At 38.6% G+C, this 22,731-nt stretch overlaps 1 protein-coding gene across 1 annotated transcript in view; it reads left to right on the top strand.

Moving 5' to 3' along the window:
• Positions 1 to 22,731, top strand: part of GBE1 (1,4-alpha-glucan branching enzyme 1) — a 339,164-nt gene that overhangs the window by 103,097 nt on the left and 213,336 nt on the right. Inside the window, exon 3 of the mRNA XM_055412202.2 lies at positions 13,629 to 13,744. Within this exon, the coding sequence (XP_055268177.2) occupies positions 13,629 to 13,744 (116 nt within the window). The remainder of the gene's footprint in view (positions 1 to 13,628; positions 13,745 to 22,731) is intronic.

Here is a 22,731-nt window from a genome sequence, read left to right as displayed (position 1 = left end):
AGTTTTGCTTTTACATGTTTTGTATAGTTGCTATGCTGGAGTTCTTCAGTATATCTATTTTGACATAATTGAATGGTATATAGTGGTAAAAGTAAATAGACTGGTAAATAAATAACCAGGGCTTCCCAGGTGGCTCAATGGTTTAGAATCCAACTGCCCATGCCGGAGATATGGAAGATGCCAGTTTGATCCCTGGGTTTGGAAGATCCCCTGGAGGAGATGGCAATCCACTCCAGTATTTTTGCCTGGAGAATCCCATGTCCAGAGAAGTCTGGTGGGCTACAGTCTGTAGGATCGTAAAGAGTTCAACAAGGCTGAGCAATTGAACACAGCCCAGTAAATAAGTAACTGAATTGATTACCATGTCAATTCAGTCAGTCAGTCAGTTCAGTCGCTCAGTTGTGTCCCACTCTCTGGGACCCCATGAATCACAGCACCCAGGCCTCCCTGTCCATCACCAACTCCCGGAGTTCACTCAAACTCATGTCCATCGAGTCGGTGATGCCATCCAGCCACCTCATTCTCTGTCATCCCCTTCTCCTCCCGCCCCCAACCCCTCCCAGCATCAGAGTCTTTTCCAGTGAGTCAACTCGTCGCATGAGGTGGCCAAAGTATTGCAGTTTCAGCTTTAGCATCAGTCCTTCCAATGAACACCCAGGATTGATCTCCTTTAGAATGGACTGGTTGGATCTCCTTGCAGTTCAAGGGACTCTCAAGAGTCTTCTCCAGCACCACAGTTCAAAAGCATCATTGTTCAGTGATCAGCTTTCCTCACAGTCCAACTCTCACATCCATACATGACCACGGGAAAAACCATAGCCTTGACTAGATGGACGTTGGTTGGCAAAGTAATGTCTCTGCTTTTCAATATACTATCAAGGTTGGTCATAACTTTCCTTCCAAGGAGTAAGCGTCTTTTAATTTCATGGCTGCAATCAGCATCCACAGTGATTTTAGAGCCCAAAAAAGTAAAATCTGACACTGTTTCCACTGTTCCTCATCTGTTTCCCATGAAGCGATGGGACCAGATGCCATGATCTTTGTTTACTGAATGTTTCTGAGCTTCAAGCCAACCTTTTCACTCTCCTCTTTCACTTTGATCAAGAGGCTTTTTAGTTCCTCTTCAGTTTCTGCCATAAGGGTGGTATCATCTGCATATCTGAGGTTATTGACGTTTCTCTCGGCAGTCTTGATTCCAGCTTGTGCTTCTTCCAACCCAGCGTTCCTCATGATGTACTCTGCATATAAGTTAAATAAGCAGGGTGACAATATAAAACCTTGACGTACTCCTTTTCCTATTTGGAACCAGTCTGTTGTTCCATGTTCAGTTCTAACTATTGCTTCCTGACCTGCATACAGGTTTCTCAAGAGGCAGGTCAGGTGGTCTGGTCTTCCCATCTCTTTCAGAATTTTCCACAGATTATTGTGATCCACACAGTCAAAGGCTTTGGCATAGTTAATGAAGTAGAAATAGTTGTTTTTCTGGAATGCTGTTGCTTTCTTCATGATCCAGAGGATGTTGGCAATTGGATCTCAGGTGCCTCTGCCTTTTCCAAAACCTGCTTGAACATCTGGAAGTTCACGGTTCACATATTGCTGAAGCTTGGCTTGGAGAATTTTGAGCATGATTTTACTAGCGTGTGAGATGAATGCAATTGTGCGGTAGTTTGAGGATTGTTTGGCATTGCCTTTCTTTGGGATTGGAATGAAGACTGACCTTTTCCAGTCCTGTGGCCACTGCTGAGTTTTCCAAATTTGCTGGCATATTGAGTGCAGCACTTTCACAGCATCATCTTTCAGGATTTGAAATAGCTCAACTGGAATTCCATCACCTCCACTAGCTTTGTTCATCGTGATGCTCTCTAAGGCCCACTTGACTTCACATTCCAAGATGTCTGGGTCTAGGTCAGTGATCACACCATCATGATTATCTTGGTCATGAAGATCTTTTTTGTACAGTTCTTCTGTGTATTCTTGCCACCTCTTCTTAATATCTTCTGCTTCTGTTAGGTCCATACCATTTCTGTCCTTTATCGAGCCCATCTTTGCATGAAATGTTCCCTTGGTATCTCTAATTTTCTTGAAGAGATCTCTTGTTTTTCCTATTCTGTTGTTTTCCTCTATTTCTTTATATTGATCGCTGAGGAAGGCTTTCTTATCTCTCCTTGCTATTCTTTGGAATTCTGCATTCAGATGCTTATATCTTTCCTTTTCTCCTTTGCTTTTCGTTTCTCTTCTTTTCACAGCTATTAGTAAGGCCTCCTCAGACAGCCATTTTGCTTTTTTGCATTTCTTTTCCATGGGGATGGTCTTGGTCCCTGTCTCCTGTACAATGTCACGAACCTCCGTCCAGAGTTCATCAGGCACTCTATCAATCAGATCTAGTCCCTTAAATCTATTTCTTACTTCCACTGTATAATCATAAGGGATTTGATTGAGGTCATATCTGAATGGTCTAGTGGTTTTCCCTACTTTCTTCAATTTAAGTCTGAATTTGGCAATAAGGAGTTCACAATCTGAGCCACAGTCAGCTTGTTTTTGCTAACTGTATAGAGCTTCTCCATCTTTGGCTGCAAAGAATATAATCAGTCTGATTTCAGTGTTGACCATCTGGTGATGCCCATGTGTAGAGTCTTCTCTTGTGTTGTTGGAAGAGGGTGTTTGCTATGACCAGTGTGTTCTTTTGGCAAAACTCTCTTAGCCTTTGCCCTGCTTCATTTCGTGCTCCAAGGCCAAATTTTCCTGTTTCTCCAGGTGTTTCTTGACTTCTTACTTTTGCATTCCAGTCCCCTATGATGAAAAGGACATCTTTTTTGGGTGTTAGTTCTAAAAGCTCTTGTAGGTCTTCATACAATCGATTAACTTCGTCTTCTCCAGCGTTACTGGTTGGGGCATAGGCTTGGATTACTGTAATATTGAATGGTTTGCCTTGGAAACGAACAGAAATCATTCTGTCATTTTTAAGACTGCATCCAATTACTGCATTTCGGACTCTTTTGTTGACCATGATGGCTACTCCATTTCTTCTAAGGGATTCCTGCCCACAGTAGTAGATATAATGGTCATCTGAGTTAAATTCACCCATTCCAGTCCATTTTAGTTCACTGATTCCTAGAATGTCTACGTTCACTCTTGCCATCTCCTGTTTGACCACTTCCAATTTGCCTTAATTCATGGACCTAACATTCCAGATTCCTATGCAATATTGCTCTTTACAGCATTGGACCTTGCTTCTATCACCGGTCACATCCACAACTGAATATTGGTTTTGCTTTGGCTCCATCCCTTCATTTTTTCTGGAGTTATTTCTCCACTGATCTCCAGTAGCATACTGGGCACCACCGACCTGAGGAATTCCTCATTCAGTATCCTATCACTTTGCCTTTTGATACTGTTCATGGGATTCTGAAGGCAAATATACTGAAGTGGTTTGCCATTCCCTTCTTCAGTGGACCACATTCTGATTACCATGTATTAGACAATAAAGAATACCACATTATTATATTTCGACAAAATCAGAACTAATCCATGTATGGATTAGTCTGTACATGACTAGTTCAGTAGTCATGTATGGATATAAGTGCTGGACCATAAAGAAAGCTGAGTACTGAGGAGTTGATGCTTTTGAACTGTGGCATTGCTGAAGGCTCTTGAGAGTCCCTTGGACTGCAAGGGGATCCAACCAGTCACTCCTAAAGGAAATCAAACCATGTTTCCATTGGAAGGACTGATGCTGAAGCTGAAGTTCCAATACTTTGGCCACCTGATGCGAGGAACTGGTTCATTGGCAAAGACGCTGATGCTGCGAAAAATTGAAGGCTGGAGGAGAAGGGGATGACAGAGGATAAGATGGCTGGATGGCATCACTGACTTGATGAGTTTGAGAAAGCTCCTGGAGTTGGTGATTGAAGCGTGGCATTATACAATCCATGGGGTCGCAAAGAGTTGGACACCACTGAACTACTGAATTGAACTGAGAACTAAATGAAAAAGTTTAAAAGAAAATATGATATCCATGACTCAATTTCTCCCAAATAAAAATAGGCTTAAAGAGGATGTAAGACCTTGTAATTGTAACCTGTTTTGTAAAGAAATGAAAACACTGGTTATCAAAGCCACTGGGACAATAAGGAGAGGCAACTTTTCTTATGCTGGTTCTGAATCTGACCCACAGAACACAGAAGATTATTTGAATGCCTATTTTCTCTCAAGTGTAGTACATAACAAGTACTATTCTAAGATGCGTTGAAGAGAAGTTAATTTATTACATACAGTGGATCTGTAGGGCATTCAATCTTAATTCTCTTAGTGAATCCTGGTTGAGCAAGGCAGGCATGCCTTGTTATTAAAAATGATAATCCCCAGTGCTGTTGAGGATATGGATAGTTGACTATTCTCATATGCTGTTGGTGGGAGTATGAACTGAAACTGCTTATCCAGAAAGCAGTTTGTTAGTTTGTGTTTAGAACAATAAATAATCTAAAATCCTAGACCCTTTGGCTGATAAGATCACTTTTTACAAGCCACTCCAGTACTCTTGCCTAGAAAATCCCATGGATGGAGGAGCCTGGTAGGTTGTAGTCTGTGGGGTCGCTAAGGGTCGGACACGACTGAGTGACTTCACTTTCACTTTTCACTTTCACACATTGGAGAAGGAAATGGCAACCCACTCCAGTGTTCTTGCCTGGAGAATCCCAGGGACGGGGGACCCTGGTGGGCCTCTGTCTATGGGGTCGCACAGAGTTGGACACGACTGAAGTGACACAGCAGCAGCAGCAGCAAGGAAAGAGATTTGGACAAAGTCTTGTTCATGGAGACCTCATAACATATGTTTTTACATTTTTGTTATGGAAATTTCCTCATATATGGAAAAGCAGGAATGAGCTTTGTTTTGGTTTGTTCAGGCTGCTATAACAAAATACTGCAGGCTAGGTGGTTTATATATATATACAAAACAAATTTATTTCTCAGTGATCTGGAGTCTGGGAAGTCTAAGATCAAGGTGGTGGCGGATTCAGTGTCTGTTGAGGGTTACCTTCCTGATTCATAGGCTGCAGTCCTTCCTTTGAGGAATCCTCATCTGGTAGAAGAGAGGAGTGATCTTTCTGGGATTTCTTTCTTTGGGGAGGGGGGAATTTCTTTTATGCAGATACTAATTTCATTCATGAAGATTCTACCCTTATAACCTGACTACCTCCCGAAGACCCTGTGTCCAAATTCCATCACATAGGTTCCGTTTGTTTCCATTTTAAGAGACTTTATTTTTCTTATTCCCTGCTTTTGCTTTATTAAATTTTCTAATTTTATGAATTGTTTTCCTGGTCTTATAGTCAAAATAAAGCAAGTTACAATCCTGTCAAACTAATCTTTGTTTTCCCTCTTCATATACTTGACCATTTCTATTCATAGATTTTCATGCTTTGTGAAGTTATCCTTTTGTCCTTGGTGGATCGGTTCTGGGGCCTCTGCCACCTGCACATACCAAAATCTAAGGATGCTCATTTCCCTTACAAAATGGTGTAGTATTTGCTTATATTATATAATACAAGTATTGAGCTTCCTTGGTGGCTCAGACAGTGAAGAATCCACCTGCAATGCGGGAGACCTTGTTTCGATCCCTGGGTTGGAAAGATCCCCTGGAGGAGGGCATGGCTGGCAACCCACTCCAGTATTCTTGCCTGGAGAATCCCCCTAGAAAGAGGAGCCTGGTAGGCTACAGTCCCTGGGGTCACAAAGAGTCAGACATGACTGAGCGACTAAGCACAGCACATTTGCATATAGCTTATGTAATCCTCCTGTATTCTTTAAGTCATCTCTAGATTACTTATAATACTTAATACCATGTAAATGCTGTGTAAATATTTGGCAGGGCATGGTAAAGTCAAGTTTTGCTTTTTGGAACTTTCTGGAATGTTTCCTCTAATATTTTCAATTCTTGTTTGGTTGAATCTGATATAGAACTCTCTGATATACGGGGTCAACTGTATATTCATTTATCACCTCCTTTCTTTCGTAAATGTATCATAACATAAATACCATTCCTATAAAAAAGACGGATAGTTAATTATATTTAAAACTCACGTTTGCCACACTATTTTTTTTTGAACTTGGAGACCTTTTCTTCTATGTGTACCTTTAAGAACAGTATAGTAAGTGAAATTCTAGATAATTTAATCCATTTCCTAATTTCCAGAAAGCTACATATCATAGGACTGAGCACTATTCTTCTTTAAAATAACTAGATATTAGTGTCTCCTTGTTTCTAAAATTAGTGGTATTTGACATATTCTAGATTATGTTCTTGAAAACCACAGCTGTCCTAAACTATGTAAAGAGCAGGTTCCCCTAATAAGTAATACTGGAGATTTTAAGGTTATTTCCAGGGTGCTAGCTGCCAGCAGAAGTTTGGTGATTTTCAGGTTCCCAACTGAGGGGAAGAATGATCTGGAGAGAGGGAAAGAGAAGGAGATTAAACAGCACAGAGTTGTATGTCAGGATGGCTCTTATCCACCTCCAAAAATAGTGTGGTCCTTCTGTAATTCTGGGTAAGGGCAATGCCATGGCAAGTTCCAGTTCTGAATCTTACGACTTCTTGGAAACAGACTAGATACTGCCTTGACATAAGAGAAGTACTATAACTTCTATTATGACAAGCCAACTGTGCATTACAAATTCATGTAAATTCTACATGAGATGAAGCTTGAAACAAACAGCATTGTATGATGAGGAAGGCTGTTTACCTGCTTTAAGGAGGTGATATTCCAAATATTTAATAACTTATGATGAGAGGGATATCCACTTAGGTTGAAACTGACCAATATCTGTCATCCAAGCTGGTACTGGCCTTACATTAGATCTGATATAATATCTGCTGCATCCATTGGGGACCTTACCTCACTGCTCACTGAGGCCTGCTTACAGCAGGGTTTGGCCCAAGTGTGGATCACGTTCTTCAGCTCATTGGCATTTGCATCAAAGGCTCTACCCATAGTAAGTTGGGGCCATTTCAACCATGCATGTGCTTAGTCGCTCAGTTGTGTCTGACTCTTTGCGTCCCCAGGGACTGTAGCCTACCGGGCTCTTCTTTCTAGGGGGATTCTCCAGGCAAGAATACTGGAGTGGGTTGCCAGCCATGCCCTCCTCCAGGGGATCTTCCCAACCCAGGGGTCAAACTAAGTTCTCCCCCAATCCAGGTGGATTTTTTACCCTCTGAGCCATAAGGAAAGCCCATAAGGAAGATATATATTAAACTCAAAAACTCTTCAGAAATGAGGTGGCTAAGTGGTGATGAACAGAAATACTTTACTGTATGTTAAAGTGTTTGGGAATATTTGAAGAAGGCTGACATTTAAGAATTTTATGTGAGGATTATTACATTAGAAAAAGAAAGGTTGTTGGACTTGAGATAAATATAGAATTTGTGTGCCTGATGCAATGACCTTAGTTAATGTTTGATTGCTTGTGCCAAATGTGTGTTTGCAGTTCATATTAAACTGTGTATCATGTCGTTTCTTTTCCATATCTCGATTTAAATTTGTCTGCTGGTTTTGAGTCTATGGACAAATAGAATTTTTTGCATGGTAAAATACTGTGATGAATTTCAGCCTGTTAGTAATACAATACTTACATAAATGTTTGGTTTTAAAATGTGTCAAGTTATTCAAAGTTGATAATCATTGAAAGTCTTAGAACATGTTTTAATAAAATAATTTATGCAAGCGGGAAACATGTTCTTAAAATACCAAAACTAGAATAATATATACATATTGCTTTGAAAGTGAAAGTCAAAGTGTTTGTTTCTCAGTCATGTCGATTCTTTGTGACCCCATGGACTGTAGCTTGCCAGGCTACAGCTTGCCATGGAATTCTCCTGGCAAGAATACTAGGGTGGGTAGCATTCCCTTCTCCAGGGAGATCTTCCTGATCCAGGGATCGAACCTGGGTCTCCCACATTGCGGGAAGTTTCTTTACTGTCTGAGCCACCAGGAAAGCCCCACACATTGCCTTTAAGGGTTCCTAATCCTTAAACCTAGCAATGTCTAACTTATGGCAGGAAATGACTCATAGAAAGGAAGGTGACTTGATAAGTTAATACTTAAAAATGTTAATATTACTTTTCTAGGTAAAAGCCTTCAAGTTTTTTAATTTATTTTCTGATCAAAATCGCCCATACATTTTAACCATGCAATCTCTTAGTGAGAATATTTTAGGAAACATTATCTGTAGACCCTTATAACAGTATATTGAATATTCATCTTAATATATGTTTTCTTTTCATGTTCAAATTGTAAACTTTATTCCCTGATGTGAACATGTTCAGATTCCTTAATGTCTCAGGTCTGTTCTATAATCTTCATCTCACTGGTCATCCTTCTGGATTTTATAATTTTGCTGCTGCTGCTGCTGCTGCTAAGTCACTTCAGTCGTGTCTAACTCTGTGCAACCCCATAGACTGGATTCTCCAGGCAAGAACACTGGAGTGGGTTGAAAAATCCCATGGGAGGAGGAGTGTGGTAGGCTGCAGTCCATGGGGTCGCTAAGAGTCAGGTACAACTGAGCGACTTCACTTTCACTTTTCACCTTACAATGTTAGTCAATCCCAAATTCTAAATTTCGTGTGAGTAATATTTGCTTTGAAGTATTATTAATGATAATTTCTATTTCAGAATTTCCTTGAGCTACTGATTTATAAAATTATTTGGTAATCTATAAATCTAATTTAATCTAGAAGATCACTCACAAATCTGTGAGCAGAGAACACCTGAAGTCAGTAATTGAACCACGAAGTTGATTTTCAGTGTGGTCCCCGAGCCTGGCGGTCTACAGTCCATGGGTTCACAAAGAGTCAGACACAACTGAAGCGACTTAGCTTGCATGCACGTACACCCTCAGCTGCTGCTGCTACTGCTGCTAAGTCACTTCAGTTGTGTCCAACTCTGTGTGACCCCATAGATGGAAGCCCGCCAGACTCCCCCGTCCCTGGGATTCTCCAGGCAAGAACACTGGAGTGGGTTGCCATTTCCTTCTCCAATGTGTGAAAGTGAAAAGTGAAAGTGAAGTCACTCAGTCGTGTCCGACCCTTAGCGACCCCACGGACTACAGCCTACCAGGCTCCTCCATCCATGGGATTTTCTAGGCAAGAGTACTGGAGTGGCTTGCCATTGCCTTCTCCGCACCCTCAGCTAGCAGCGTCATTATCACCCACGGACTTGTTAGACATGCAGATTATTGGGCCACACTATTGAATCAAAAAACTCTGAAGGTGGGGTCCAGCAGTCTGTTTTAAACAGTCCAATCTGATTTAACAAGTGATTCTGATATGAACTAAAGCTTGAGAACCACTGAATTACAGAACTCTCAATATGTAGTTCTGTGCTTCATAGAGAAGCAAATAATCGTCACAGGTGGTGATGGGATGTTTTTGGTCCTATCCTGAGGCCTACACAGAGACACAGACTATCAGCATTGTCTTAATTAAAATTAATTCTATCTTGTGGATTCAGGATATAAACTCATAGAGGATTAAAATGAAAAATGAGTCATCTTGTTCTAAAACTGTGTACTTTAGATATATCTAATGTGCCTTAGAATGATATTATTTATATTACTTAAACCGCTTATATTACTTTAACTTTTATTTATCATTATTCATATTACTTTCAGTTATTTTCAGGAATAAACTCTCATGATATTTCATGAGACATAAATTTCTCCAAATGTATCCTTGAACTCATTATCTTGCCACCTGTGTTTTTCTAAAGCAAATTTCATTTAAAAACAAAACATTCAATTTTGCTTAATACTTTTACACCAGTCATTGGATTTTTAATATTTATTTACCTATTTTTTTGTGTGTACTTCCACAATTAGTTCCCACAGTCATACCTGCTGCTGCTACTGCTGCTAAGTCACTTCAGTCATGTCCGACTCTGTGCGACCCCAGAGACGGCACCCCACCAGCCTCCCCCGTCCCTGGAATTCTCCAGGCAAGAACACTGGAGTGTGTTGCCATGTCCTTCCAATGCATGAAAGTGAAAAGTAAAAGTGAGGTCGCTCAGTCGTGTCCGACTCTTAGCGACCCCATGGACTGCAGCCTACCAAGCTCCTCTGTCCATGGGATTTTCCAGGCAAGAGTACTGGAGTGGGGTGCCATTACCTTCTCCAACAGTCATACCTAAATATACCTTAATGGTAGTAGTTCCTTCTTTCTTATCTAAGGGTTTAGTGTTGAGTTTCAGAGAAGGCAATGGCAACCCACTCAAGTACTCTTGCCTGGAAAATCCCATGGATGGAGGAGCCTGATGGGCTGCAGTCCATGGGGTCGGGAAGAGTTGGACAGGACTGAGCGACTTCACTTTCACTTTTCACTTTCATGCATTGGAGAAGGATATGGCAACCCACTCCAGTGTTCTTGCCTGGAGAATCCCAGGGATGGGGGAGCCTGGTGGGCTTCTGTCTATGGGGTCACACAGAGTCGGACACGGCTGAAGCGACTTAGCAGCAGCAGCAGTGTTGAGTTTATGAGAACAGATCCAAATCCAATGATTTTTCTGACTTTTATGTTCCTGGACCTTAGACATCTATATCTTATAGAGAAAAGTTCCACTTATTAGCTATTTTTTAGAAAATCCATTCAGGGATAAACTGATTTTATTAGAAAAGAATCTTTTATATGCCGGCAGTACAGTAGAAGTGGTTAGTTTGATCGGTGTCCATTTTTCAAATGGAAAGAAGCAATTGCATTTAATAAAAGAGGAACAGAAAGGAAAATTCAGGGCTGAAGAGTGATTGGAGAAGGAATCAAGGAGATAAAGACTGGTACTGTGGCTGAAGAGGTATTTATGTGGGAGACAACTGTCCAGTGCAAAAACCTGAAGTTGTTTCATGCATGTATGCCTTTTGCAAACCTTCCCCTCTCTCCCTTATGAAACCTTTAGTATATTCTGCATTGCTTCTTTTGGAGCATATGTGAAGGTAGTCCAGATTTTTCATTGAAGTTTGGGGTTCATCAAGAAAAATGTACCTGTAGTAGAAGTTAACACCTGAATTTCCATGAGGAGGAGATGTGCTAATAAGCTCTTAAAATGATAGAAAAAGCATTTTTTTACAGTCTAGGGTTAGAAATAATCACTATGTATGTTAGGAAATTGAGACACTATGAAAGGAAAATGTGATTCAGTAAAAGTAGTTTTCTTTATACAAATATTAAAACATTATCCATTGAAATAGATCTTTAAAACTCAAGTGACTGCAAGCTAAAGAACTGTTTGAACTGATATTCAAAAACAAATGTTCAAAACCACATTTATTTTTGCATTATTGAGTAAAGCTTTTAAGTAAATCTGCATATGAAAATTTCCCATATATTTAAAGCTTCACTTTCAAAGTAACAATCTTATTTATGGTTGAATTTTTAGAGGATCCTATATTATGTATTTTACAACTCATTTTGGTGTGCTGTTACTCAGTTTAACCTTTTCTGGATGAAATACGACTGTCATTCTGAACACTAATTTTCAGTTTGGCGTTGAGCAAGGCCTACATTAAACACTCAGTATGTATTTAATGAATGAATGAATGAATAATGAACTGTACCCTTTATTTTCAAATCTAACTAACCAGGAAAAGATCTGCTGCATGTCTTAAGTTTATTAATTGTCTTAAGTGATTAGCTTAAAGAGAAATTCAGTAAATGTATAAAGTGCTGTACTACCTAGATATTCATATTTCAAGCTCCCTGCCTCAATTATGCCTGAAAGTCTTTACTGTGTTAAAGGAATGTCACATTATAAACAGATGAAATATGTATTTGATGTTTTAGGGGCAGGAGAATATAATAGCACAGAGCTTATTGAGCTGTTTCTGAAGATAAACCGCCTTTAGATATTTTCAGATTGTCTTCTGAGGTGGAGTGGAAAATGCTTAGAAGGATCTGTTTAAATGTTGTTTCTTCCCCCAACTCTACCTGTAACGTTCAGATTGGCAGAGGGTGAAAAACCTTCAGGCACATGTGGTGAAAAGTGTTGCTGTGTAAAAGAAGAAATCATGGAATAAAGCAAGTTTCCTGTTGTTTTTCTTATCTCAATTGAGAATCTAATTTCATAGCACTACAGTGGATGGCATCACAGGGTTGCTTATGTTTTTTTTAAACAGGGAAATATTTCAAGCATAAACAAATAGGGGAAAATGGGATAAGCATCTCATATACACCACCTACCCTAAAAAATAAAACATTACAGATATTATTAAAACTTCCTATGTTCTCTTTCCTCTATTCAGTGGAAATCACAATAGAATTTGATGTTTGACATTCTCATTTTTCTTTTCATATTTTTGCTGCATATTCTGAATTATGAGTGAGCTTGAGCATCATTGTATGTTTATTGGCCACTCATATGTCCTTCTCTGGATATTTCTGTTGATTTTTGTATTGGTTTGTTTTCTTTTTCCCATCGATTGATCTTCATATATTTTGGATGCTGTTTCTTGATAATACTCATTAGAAATGTAGTTTCCCAGTTGATAATTTGTCATTCTATTTATCTATGTATGAAGATAAGTGTGTTATTTTTGCAGTCAACTTTATTAGGCTTTTCCTTAAGGTTTTGTGTGTGTATATGAGTGTGCGTGCTTCTGTTTCTTGTTTAAAAACACTTACAAACTCAATATTATAAATATATTTTCCTGTGTTTTCTTCTAAATATTTTAGTTTTATTTATTGTATTTAAGCATTATATTTAAAGGATTCTTCATTCTTCAGTATATTATTAAGTAAAGATTTGTTTTTTTTCCTCATAAAGATAACCAATTATTTCAGTACCACTTATTAAGCAGTATGTCCTTTCCCTATTGATTTATAGTGCTACCTCTATCACTGTGTTAAATTTCCATGTGTTTATGGTCTTTTGTTCATTTTGGCTTTCTTTCAGCGTCTTTGGTCCACCTCTCTTTTGCCTCTTACAGTTTATAGCTTCTACCTTTCTTGTTTGAAACATTTCTTTAGATTTTAACTCAGTTCTGACACACACTTGTGGATTTAGTTAATATGTTTTTAATAATTTTTCATCATTTTTTTCTACCATGACATGTATCTTAGCTAATTGCTTAGAACGCATTTCTATTTTTTCTTATTATCTCCTTTTGTTGAAGGTGTTTCTTGAAAAAGGGTCCATCATCCTATTTATGGATCAAATAGAATTGAAAGTACAGTGGAAAATGTGTTGTAATTTTAATTTTCAGATACAAAAGGCAAAGGGCTTCCTAGGTGGCACTAGTGGTAAAGAACCCACCTGCCAGTGCAGGAGACATAAGAGATGTGGGTTCCATTCCTGGTTCAGGAAGATCCCCTGGAGAAGGAAATGACAACCCACTCCAGTATCCTTGCCTTGGAAATCCCATGGACAGAGAAACTGGCGGGCTACAGTCCATAGCATTGCAGAGTCAGACACAACTGAAGCAACTCAGCACAAGTGTACCTTGCTTTTTCTAAATGATTAGTATTTTGTTTAGCACCTTAGGAAGCAATGTTTTTTAGGTAATTTGATTCTGTATAAGTAGGCAGTGTATTATAATTTGATTGAAATTTGTCGAATATTAGTTTTTAACTGATCTTCCTTATTGTATTTCAGATGATTGGAATCCATTTTCATACCCATATAAAAAACTGGAGTTTGGAAAATGGGAGCTGTATATCCCACCAAAGCAGAATAAATCTGTCTTAGTACCTCATGGATCCAAACTAAAGGTATTTCCTCCCTCATGTTTTCATTTGAACTTACTATTTTCTTTTTGTCCTGTTTGCAGAGTTTGATTTAAAATGTTAGAATGTAAACTGATGCCTGATAAATTATAGGAGAAACATTGTAAATTTTTAAATAGAGGAAAATTTAAGAGAAGTCATCAGCAAATTGAAATATGTTAGACGGGAACTGTTTGGTTGGTAAGATAATGAACTTACTAGTTGTTATCAACTTTGGAAATCTTTTAGAAGAATGACTGAATAATTACAAAAGTTCAGCCTGGGAAACAGAAAGTTTGATTTAAAAAAATGAAACGTGTTCAAATCAGCCAAACAGAGAATTTTTACTTGTGAAGACACACTTGATATAATTGATTTTGTGATAAGCCACATGAAGGAGGCAATACTGTGTTGGAGACCCATGCCTTTTGGGGATATGATTTTTTTTGGTCTTCTTCTGCTCTTTAATTTCAGGGCTCTAGTTTTTCCTCTTCTCCTCTGTTAAGCTCCTTGAATTAGCCTGAGATGTGCCTGTCCTCTCTTTGGCTGACTACGTAGCTCTGCATTCATGGTGTACAGAGCCAACCCAGTCTCTCTAGTCTCCTCAAGGGTGGGTCCCAAATCTGGACTACAGATTACAGATTTGATTATGTAAAAGGATATCTAAATCCTTTAACATTTTCTTGATTTTAGCCCATTGCTCAAATAAATATATAATGTTTCCGTGTCCCTTTCTTTCCCCTCCTTGGACATATAACTGCATTCATCGCATTTATCACTAAATCCTGTGACTGACTTATATTTTTATTGGCACTTGTTATTTAACAGTATTAACTAGAGTTAAAATAAGAAATGTATGTTTGTTTTATAGATTTTTTTCTTTCTTACAAATACTGAAATTATATGTATACCTGAAAATACTAGAATATTGCCACACATAATATAATTCCCAGGAGAGCATATTGTCTGGAATAGAGACATTTTAATATGGGATTGCAGCCAGAGTTCTTAATCTGAAGAGAAAGGGAGAAAAAAGTAGTTACAGTATACAATAAGAGGGATTTAAATTTAATATATATAATCCCTTTTCCAAGTCAGTATAAGCTTCACAAGAGCAGGGCCCTTTGCTCTTCTGTTTGCTAATACTATATATTTTCAGTCTGTAGAAGAGTGCCTGGCACAGAGTAGGCACTCAAAAAGTATTTACTGAATGTTAAAGCCATTTGTATACCCAGTCTTTGAAGGGATAAACCAAAGGGCTTGATTCTCCTATGGTCTGTAAGGCCTGACTTTAGGAAACTGTGAAGCAAGTTGACTATTATACCACTGGTTTCATTGTTGTTTTAGGTCTTTTGGCTGTTTGTTACATTTTGTTTTTAAGAACTGAGTTTTACAATTTTTTTAAGTGCTGCAGATATTTTTTTTTCTGTTCTTAAATTAGATTCTATGAGCTCTGACATGTTACCTACTCTTTGCATTAAATGGTGAATAAATTATTTATTTTTTTGGTAGTTTTTAAAACTGAAGTATAGTTGATTTACAATATTAATATTAGTTTCAGGGGGATAAAATAGTGATTTAATATTTTTATAGATTATATTCCATTTAAAGTTATTACAAAACAATGGCTGTGCTGTACAATTTATCCTAGTTTCTTATCTGTTTTATAAGTAGCAGTTTGTATCTCTTAATACCATACTCTCTCCTCCCTCTCTGGTCCCTCTTCTTTACTGGTGACTACTAGCTGGGAAAGATTGGGGGCGGGAGGAGAAGGGGACGACAGAGAATGAGATGGCTGGATGGCATCACCGACTCTGTGGACATGAGTTGGAGTTGGAGTTGGTGATGGACAGGGAGGCCTGGCATGCTGTGATTCATGGGATTGCGGAGAGTCGGACACGACTGAGCGACTGAACTGACTGACTGACTAGTTTGTTCTCTATATCTCTGAGTCTGTTTCTGTTTTATTACGTACAATGAATAAATTAATTTTCATACATTTTGGGATTTTTTGAACTTTTAATTTTATATTGGAGTATAGCCAGTTAACAGTTTTGTGGTCGTTTCAGGTGGATGGCAAAGGGCTCAGGCTTACACATCCATTTTCTCCCAAACTCACCTCCCACCTTGGCTGCCACAAACATTGAACAGAGTTCCATGTGCTATGCCGTAGAACCTTGTTGGTTAGTCATTTTAAATATAACAGTGTGTACATGTCCATCCCAAACTCCCTGCTGTATTTAAAATGGATAACCAACATGGTCATATGTTGTTTTTATACCTCAGAAAAATTTGATTACTAGGAATGAATGATTATTAATATGTACTAGTAATAATGATAGAAATTTGCTTCTCCTGTCCAACTCCAGAACTTTTTATACTTTATCCTATAATCTGAATGTTTTGTGTCCTCCTCACAAATCATATGTTAAAATGCTAATTCCTGATATGATGCCACTAGTATGTGATGGTAGTAGGACTTTGAGAGGTGTGTGAGTTATGAGGGTATAGCTCTTTAAATAGAATTAGTGAACTTAGAACTCCAGAGAGCTCTCTAGCCCTTTTCACCATATGAAGATATAACCAGAAGTCTGCAACCTGGAGGAAGGCCCTCACCAGACCATGCTGGCAGCTGACCTTGAACTTCCAGCTTCCAAACTGTGAGAAATCAATTTCTGCTGTTTTTAAGCCACTCAGTCTCTGGTATTTTGTTATACCAGTCCAAATGGATTAAGGTGCTTTCGATACTATGTACTATACTATGCTTTCTTTCATAAATTTATTTGACCTGGATGAAATAATCAAAGAAAAATTTTTTAAAAAGCATCTTTTCCCTTTTTACTTGCTTGAAAAATTTGTATCTAACAGTAAATAAACATTCAGAAAATATCAAGTCAACTGTTGTGTAGTATTTCTTAATTATTATTTGCTAAAGATTTCAATGAGGATTAATTTACTGGAAATTTAGGCCCAAAGTATTACTTATAGTGTTTAGATGTTTCAGATTTTAAGGAAGCATTTAGATGCTATTATAATGTCAATATGGTGATATAATTAGTTTTTCACTTATGGGAAATGATGTATCAGCTTTTCTTTCAGGGAGTGGGGTTAAATTTTCTATAAAAAAATCAACTAACATAAGGTTTTTGGCCTTGCAATCTGAAATTGTCCCTAGGTAGTTTACCTTGGTAATTAAAAATCTTGTTTTAAATTGAACTTGGAAGTTTATTTCAGTCCACAAGGGATTGACCTTTATAACTCAACTTGTGGATGTTTCTCTTATGAATTATCTGATAACCATTCTCAAAAAAGAATATTACCTACCATTGAAATGATAACTTTGTTTTCCTTGCAAAACCCTGGTCTTTTCAACTGAACAATTTGGAAGAAGATACCTCATTACTTACATTGTCATGTACATATCTCCTTTTCATGTTTTTAAATAAATTTACTAAAAAAAAAATGTACTAGGGTGAATTAAACTTTCAAGGCTATAAAGATACAAGAAAAGCATAGAAGACTATATTCCTGAGGGCTCATGAGACATGATAGTTGTGTCTTTAATATTTATTATTCTGGACACGTAGCCAAACCAATTTATGTGAGGGTATTTTTTGTTCATTATTTTAAAATATTTACCTTTAATAAAATTATATTAAAACAACTTTGTAAGTTGTCTTATAGGAATTTACATAATTATTGAGATGCTGTGTCACCTGCTATCCTTGACCTGAGATGCTCGGGTCGAATTGTTATATATACATAGGGTGTGTGTTTGTGTGTGCTTTAAAAATAAGGTGCTATTGTAGCAAAATATTAGTGAACAGTTTATTTGTTCTATGATGGTAACAGGAGAAATAACAGAAGGGCAGTGACATTCAAGTCTACTTGGTAACACGTTTAGAAGCTGACCAGAGAGACAGAGGGAAAGGGGTTATTTTAACCTGGGCGTCCTGTGTGAATAAAAGTGTGTGTATCAGTTGAAGTTTCAACAGGAAGTAAATGGCATACGGAAAATAGGACAGTTTGAACAGTTCCCCCACCCCATCCCCCACCACAAATGCTGTTTTCAAAGTTCAATGCACAAGGGATCCACTCTAGAGTTAAGAGCAGGGTTGGGTGAGGGAACTTAGTAAGACCCAAATTGTTACCTTGCCTAGGCCATACAGAACAGGGATCGGTTCCTAGAACCCGGAGGGAGACAGAATCAGCCATCTTGAGAGGAACACTGAGTTTTGCTGAGAGACACAGTTAATTCATGGTAACCTCTCAGGAAAGGAGCCAGAGGAAAACAGAGACAAATTCTCTCATCTCCCACACTCCTTCCTTTCTCTGACCTCTTCCTGTGGCTCAACATTATAAGAAGCCAGATTTCTAGGGACTGTGGTACACATGGGTTAGCCTCCTGGGGCAGAGAGCTGGGGAGAAGTGGATTGAACTGACTGGTAAGATGTAGCTCAGGAGTCAGTGACCAGGAAAAGCAACAGGTCAGGACAGTACACTCAAAAGGTGGGTTGGAGGCAGACTAAAGAATTCCTGTTTTCTGATTGCCATTTTCTTCTTTTTAAAAAATCATTTATATTAATACCCATATAACTAGCAATGGCAATTAGTATTGTCTCCTTTTAAATGTTCAGGATTTTTCTGTACTTTAACTTTTCCCTTGTCAAACCAGTAACAAAATGGACTAGAATAGAGATTTCTTAATACCAGATCAGAAGGGGACGACCGAGAATGAGATGGCTGGATGGCATCACCGACTCTGTGGACATGAGTTTGAGTGAACTCCGGGAGTTGGTGATGGACAGGGAGGCCTGGTGTGCTGTGATTCATGGGGTCGCGGAGAGTTGGACACAACTGAGCGACTGAACTGAACTGAACTGAACTGAATAGCGAAGTCCATGGTCCTAATCATTGTGCTATACTGCTGGTCAGGCTAAGGGTTGACAGAGAGAAAAAGGGAAAGAAAGTGATACAAAGGAAGTAAAACTTGAGGCTTATCTCATGTTTAACAAATTATTTAGCAGCTTTTAAAATAGTGTTATTTATTTATTCATTTCTGGCTTTGCTGGGTCTTGGTTGCTATGCGGGCTTTTCTCTAGTTGCAGCAAGTGGGCTTTTCTTTGTGGTGCCTTCTCTTGTTGTGGAGCATGGGCTCTAGAGTACAGGCTCAATATTGTGGTGCATGGCCTTCGTTGCTCTGTGGTATGTGGAATCATTCTGGATCAGGGATTGAACCCATATCTCCTGCCTTGGCAGATGGATTGTTCACCACTGAGCCACCAGAAAAGCCCAACAAATTATTTTATACCCTGTTTGCTTTTGCTTTATTGTGTGGAACTATCATTTCCATTTTTCAGGGTGCTGAGTATTGAAGTGACCTTCCATGAGAATAGAAGGAGGTATTAATAGATAGTTTGTGGAAAGTTTGGTTTTAGAGAATAAGAGATCAGATCAATTATGGAAAGTGAAACTAATTATTGATAGCTAGAATGAGATTGCTAGGTAGAAGGATGTCATTGGGCAGTGATATGGCATGTTTAAAAAGTTAGTATCTAAATATTTGCTTAAGATTAATCTCATAAGCACTTTATCCTTTGGGCTTCCCTGGTGGCTCAAATTGTAAAGAATGTGGCTGCAATGTAGGAGACCCAGGTTTGATCCCTGGGTTGGGAAGATCTCCTAGAGAAGGGAATGGCAACCCTCTACAATACTCTTGCATGGAGAATGCCATGGATAGACGAGCCTGGCAGGCTACAGTCCATGAGGTCGTAAAAACTTGGACACAACTGAGTGACTAACACACACAGACACACACACACACACTTTATCCTTTACCTCTGGAATATTTTCTTGTGTCTTTTGTCTATTTCCTTCTTTTCACACTTTTTGTTCACTGTTTCAGGAAATTCTAGCATTTGGATATTGAATCACCTAGATTTTCTTATCTTTTTGTCAAGTCTCCTGTCATTTTTACTTTCTGTTCTGCTTTGAAAAGGTATCTTCTAACTGCATTATTACTGTTATTTTTTTGGGCACACCATGAGGCTTGTGGGATCTTAGTTCCCCCACCAGGGATCAAACCTAGGCTCTCAGCATTGAAAGCTTGGAGTCCTAAGCACTGGACCACCAGGGAATTCCCCCAACTGCATTATTTTAGTAATCACATTACAAGCATGTCTAACAACATGCTTGTTTTCTCTGCTTTTACATAGATTCTGTCATTGTTAAATGTTCAGAGATACTTTTATCTTTTTTGAAAGGGTTATAGATGTTTTCTTTTATTTTTTTCCCCCAATTTCCTTCTTGTTCCCCTACCCCCTCACTGTTTCTTTCAAATTTTCTTTTTCTATGGTTTTTTTAGCCTCTTATCTTTTGTGTTGCAGGCTGTCTTAAAATGCCTAGTTATAGAACTGTGTTTTACAATGAGTTATTAGAAAAAGACAATTGAAAATTCTGTTCCTGGTAAGCTTTGTTCCTGGTGATCTTCACAGCTGGGTAGCCAGAAAGTGAGACAGCCTTTATATTGATGGCAAGGAGTGAAAATTTTACTCTGAGGTCATTTATTTTTTCCAGAGGTGAATTTTCCAGTCTCATATAAGGGGTGGGTGGAAGGGGTATTGATGAAGAAATGGAAACAGTGACAGACTTTATTTTTTGGGCTCCAAAATCACTGCAGATGGTGAATGCAACCATGAAATTAAAAGATGCTTGCTCCTTGGAAGAAAAGTTATGACCAACCTAGACAGCATATTAAAAAGCAGAGACATTACTTTGCCAACAAAGTCCGTCTAGTCAAAGCTATGGTTTTTCCAGTAGTCATGTACAGATGTGAGAGTTGGACTATAAAGAAAGCTGAGTGCCGAAAAATCGATGCGTTTGAACTGTGGTGTTGGAGACTATTGAGAGTCCCTTGGATAGCAAGGAGATACAACTAGCACATCCTAAAGGAAATCTGTCCTGAATATTCATTGGAAGGACTGATGTTGAAGCTGAAACTCCAATACTTTGGCCACCTGATGGGAAGAACTGACTCATTCAAAAAGATCCTTATGCTGGGAAAGATTGAAGGCAGGAGGAGAAAGGGATGACAGAGGATGAGATGGTTGGATGGCATCACTGCCTCAATGGACATGAGTTTGAGTAAGCTCTGGGAGTTCGTGATGGACAGGGAAGCCTGGCATGCTGAAGTCCATGGGGTCGCAAAGAGTCAGACACAACTGAGCGGCTGAACTGAATTGAACTGAACTGACCTGGCATCCATACATAAGGGACAGAGAAAGTGGATAAAGGTCCCAATTTTCAGTAAGACACTGCATCCCCCTATTTCCACCCATCTGATTCACCTCTGCCATCTGCTGTGCTGTTATCTCTGGAGTTGAAGCCTGCCTTTGTTGTTCAGTTGATAAGTTGTGTCTGACTCTTTGCCACCCCGGGGACTGCGGCATGCTGGGGTTTGTCCTTCACTATCTCCCAGAGTTTGCGCCAACTCATCCCCATTGATTTAATGATGCCATTCAATCATCTCATGCTCTGTTGTCCCCTTCTCCTCATGCCCTCAATCTTTTCCAGCATCAAGGTCTTTTCCAGTGAACTGGTATTTTTCAGAGTGAACCTCTCATCTCCCATTTGAGGGGTGAGAGGTGGCATTTTGGAGGGATACACATTTTTTGTATGGTAAGGGGAGGCTATGTTTAAGAGTCTACAGTCCCTCTGTTTAGCATTGACTCTTACCTCTCCCATAGGACCAGAAGCCTCCACATGACAAGTCCTAGGGCTCCTGTGAAGCAGCTTGACTAGCTCTCTTCAGGTTCTTCCTCTGTAATACCACATTTTAATTTTTTCCTGTCTACTTATTTTCTTATCTCTCCAATTACTTTCTAAGTTCCAAAAATGTGGTGAGATTTCTGTTTTCTTCTTGTGTCCTTTTCTGTCTTTCTCTGTTAATTTTACTTTTTATATTGTTCGCTATTATTTATTTTAACAGAAGTTTGGTAAGTTTGTTATTTTTAATCCAGACTTCTCAAACACCCTTATTTGAATGAAAGAAGAAAAAAGTACATTTCCTGAATAGAAGAATGTTTTATAATTCTGGGGCCTCAACTGAATATTACATTCTTATCATATGCCATGATATAAAATTTTGGTGAGACTGATTATTTCTTGCTTGTGATGTCTTTACATGTTATTTTGTATGATAAAGATTTTCTTCTCCATGACCCACAAAAATTCTTTACTCACTTTGTTACCTGATTTAACTTAATCAACCTTTAAGACCCTGAAACATCTAATTTTGGGAGAACGTGTAGTTAGAATTAGATGCACTTTCCCTTACCACAAAACTTATATTTCTTTGTGTTTGTGAAATACAACTTGAATGTTAATGAACCTAAATAACATACTAGGAAATGGTCTTCCTCTGTAGGTGAGAATAAAGGCTTTTTAATTGATTCGTTTTTCTTTTATTTTTTTAAAGTGCCTCAGAATGTTGGTAAGAAACACAAAATAAATATGTAAGTTTCCAAAGCAGTCTTTTAATCAATATTTAGCATAACTCTGTTTGCCTGGAGGATGGGCGAGGTAAAAAGTGGGGGTGTTTCCCTCTCTTTTGAGCTTGCTGCACGTTAATTTATCAAATTTTGTTCTTTTTCTTTCTTAATATCTTAGCACATATTTAGCTTTTTTTATTTTCTGCACTTAACCTATTGCACTGTCTTCCCTGGATGTATGTGAAGAAATAAAAGACAAAATGCCTGCATATTGAATTTATTGTCTGCTTGGACAAAGCTCACCATAAATGGATCGCTTGAGCATTTTCTGACTGTTAAAGAAGTAGAGGGGAGAAGGCAATGGCACCCCACTCCAGTACTCTTGCCTGGGAAATCCCATGGACAGAGGAGCCTGGTAGGCTGCAGTCCATGGGGTTGCTAAGAGTTGGACACGACTGAGCGACTTCACTTTCACTTTCATTCACTGGGGAAGGAAATGGCAAC

Source organism: Moschus berezovskii, chromosome 1, assembly GCF_049115385.1.
Source record: "Moschus berezovskii isolate FMDL1 chromosome 1, NW_MosBer_1.0, whole genome shotgun sequence".
Lineage (NCBI taxonomy): Eukaryota > Metazoa > Chordata > Mammalia > Artiodactyla > Moschidae > Moschus > Moschus berezovskii.
This window is presented reverse-complemented; position numbering and strand designations above follow the sequence as displayed.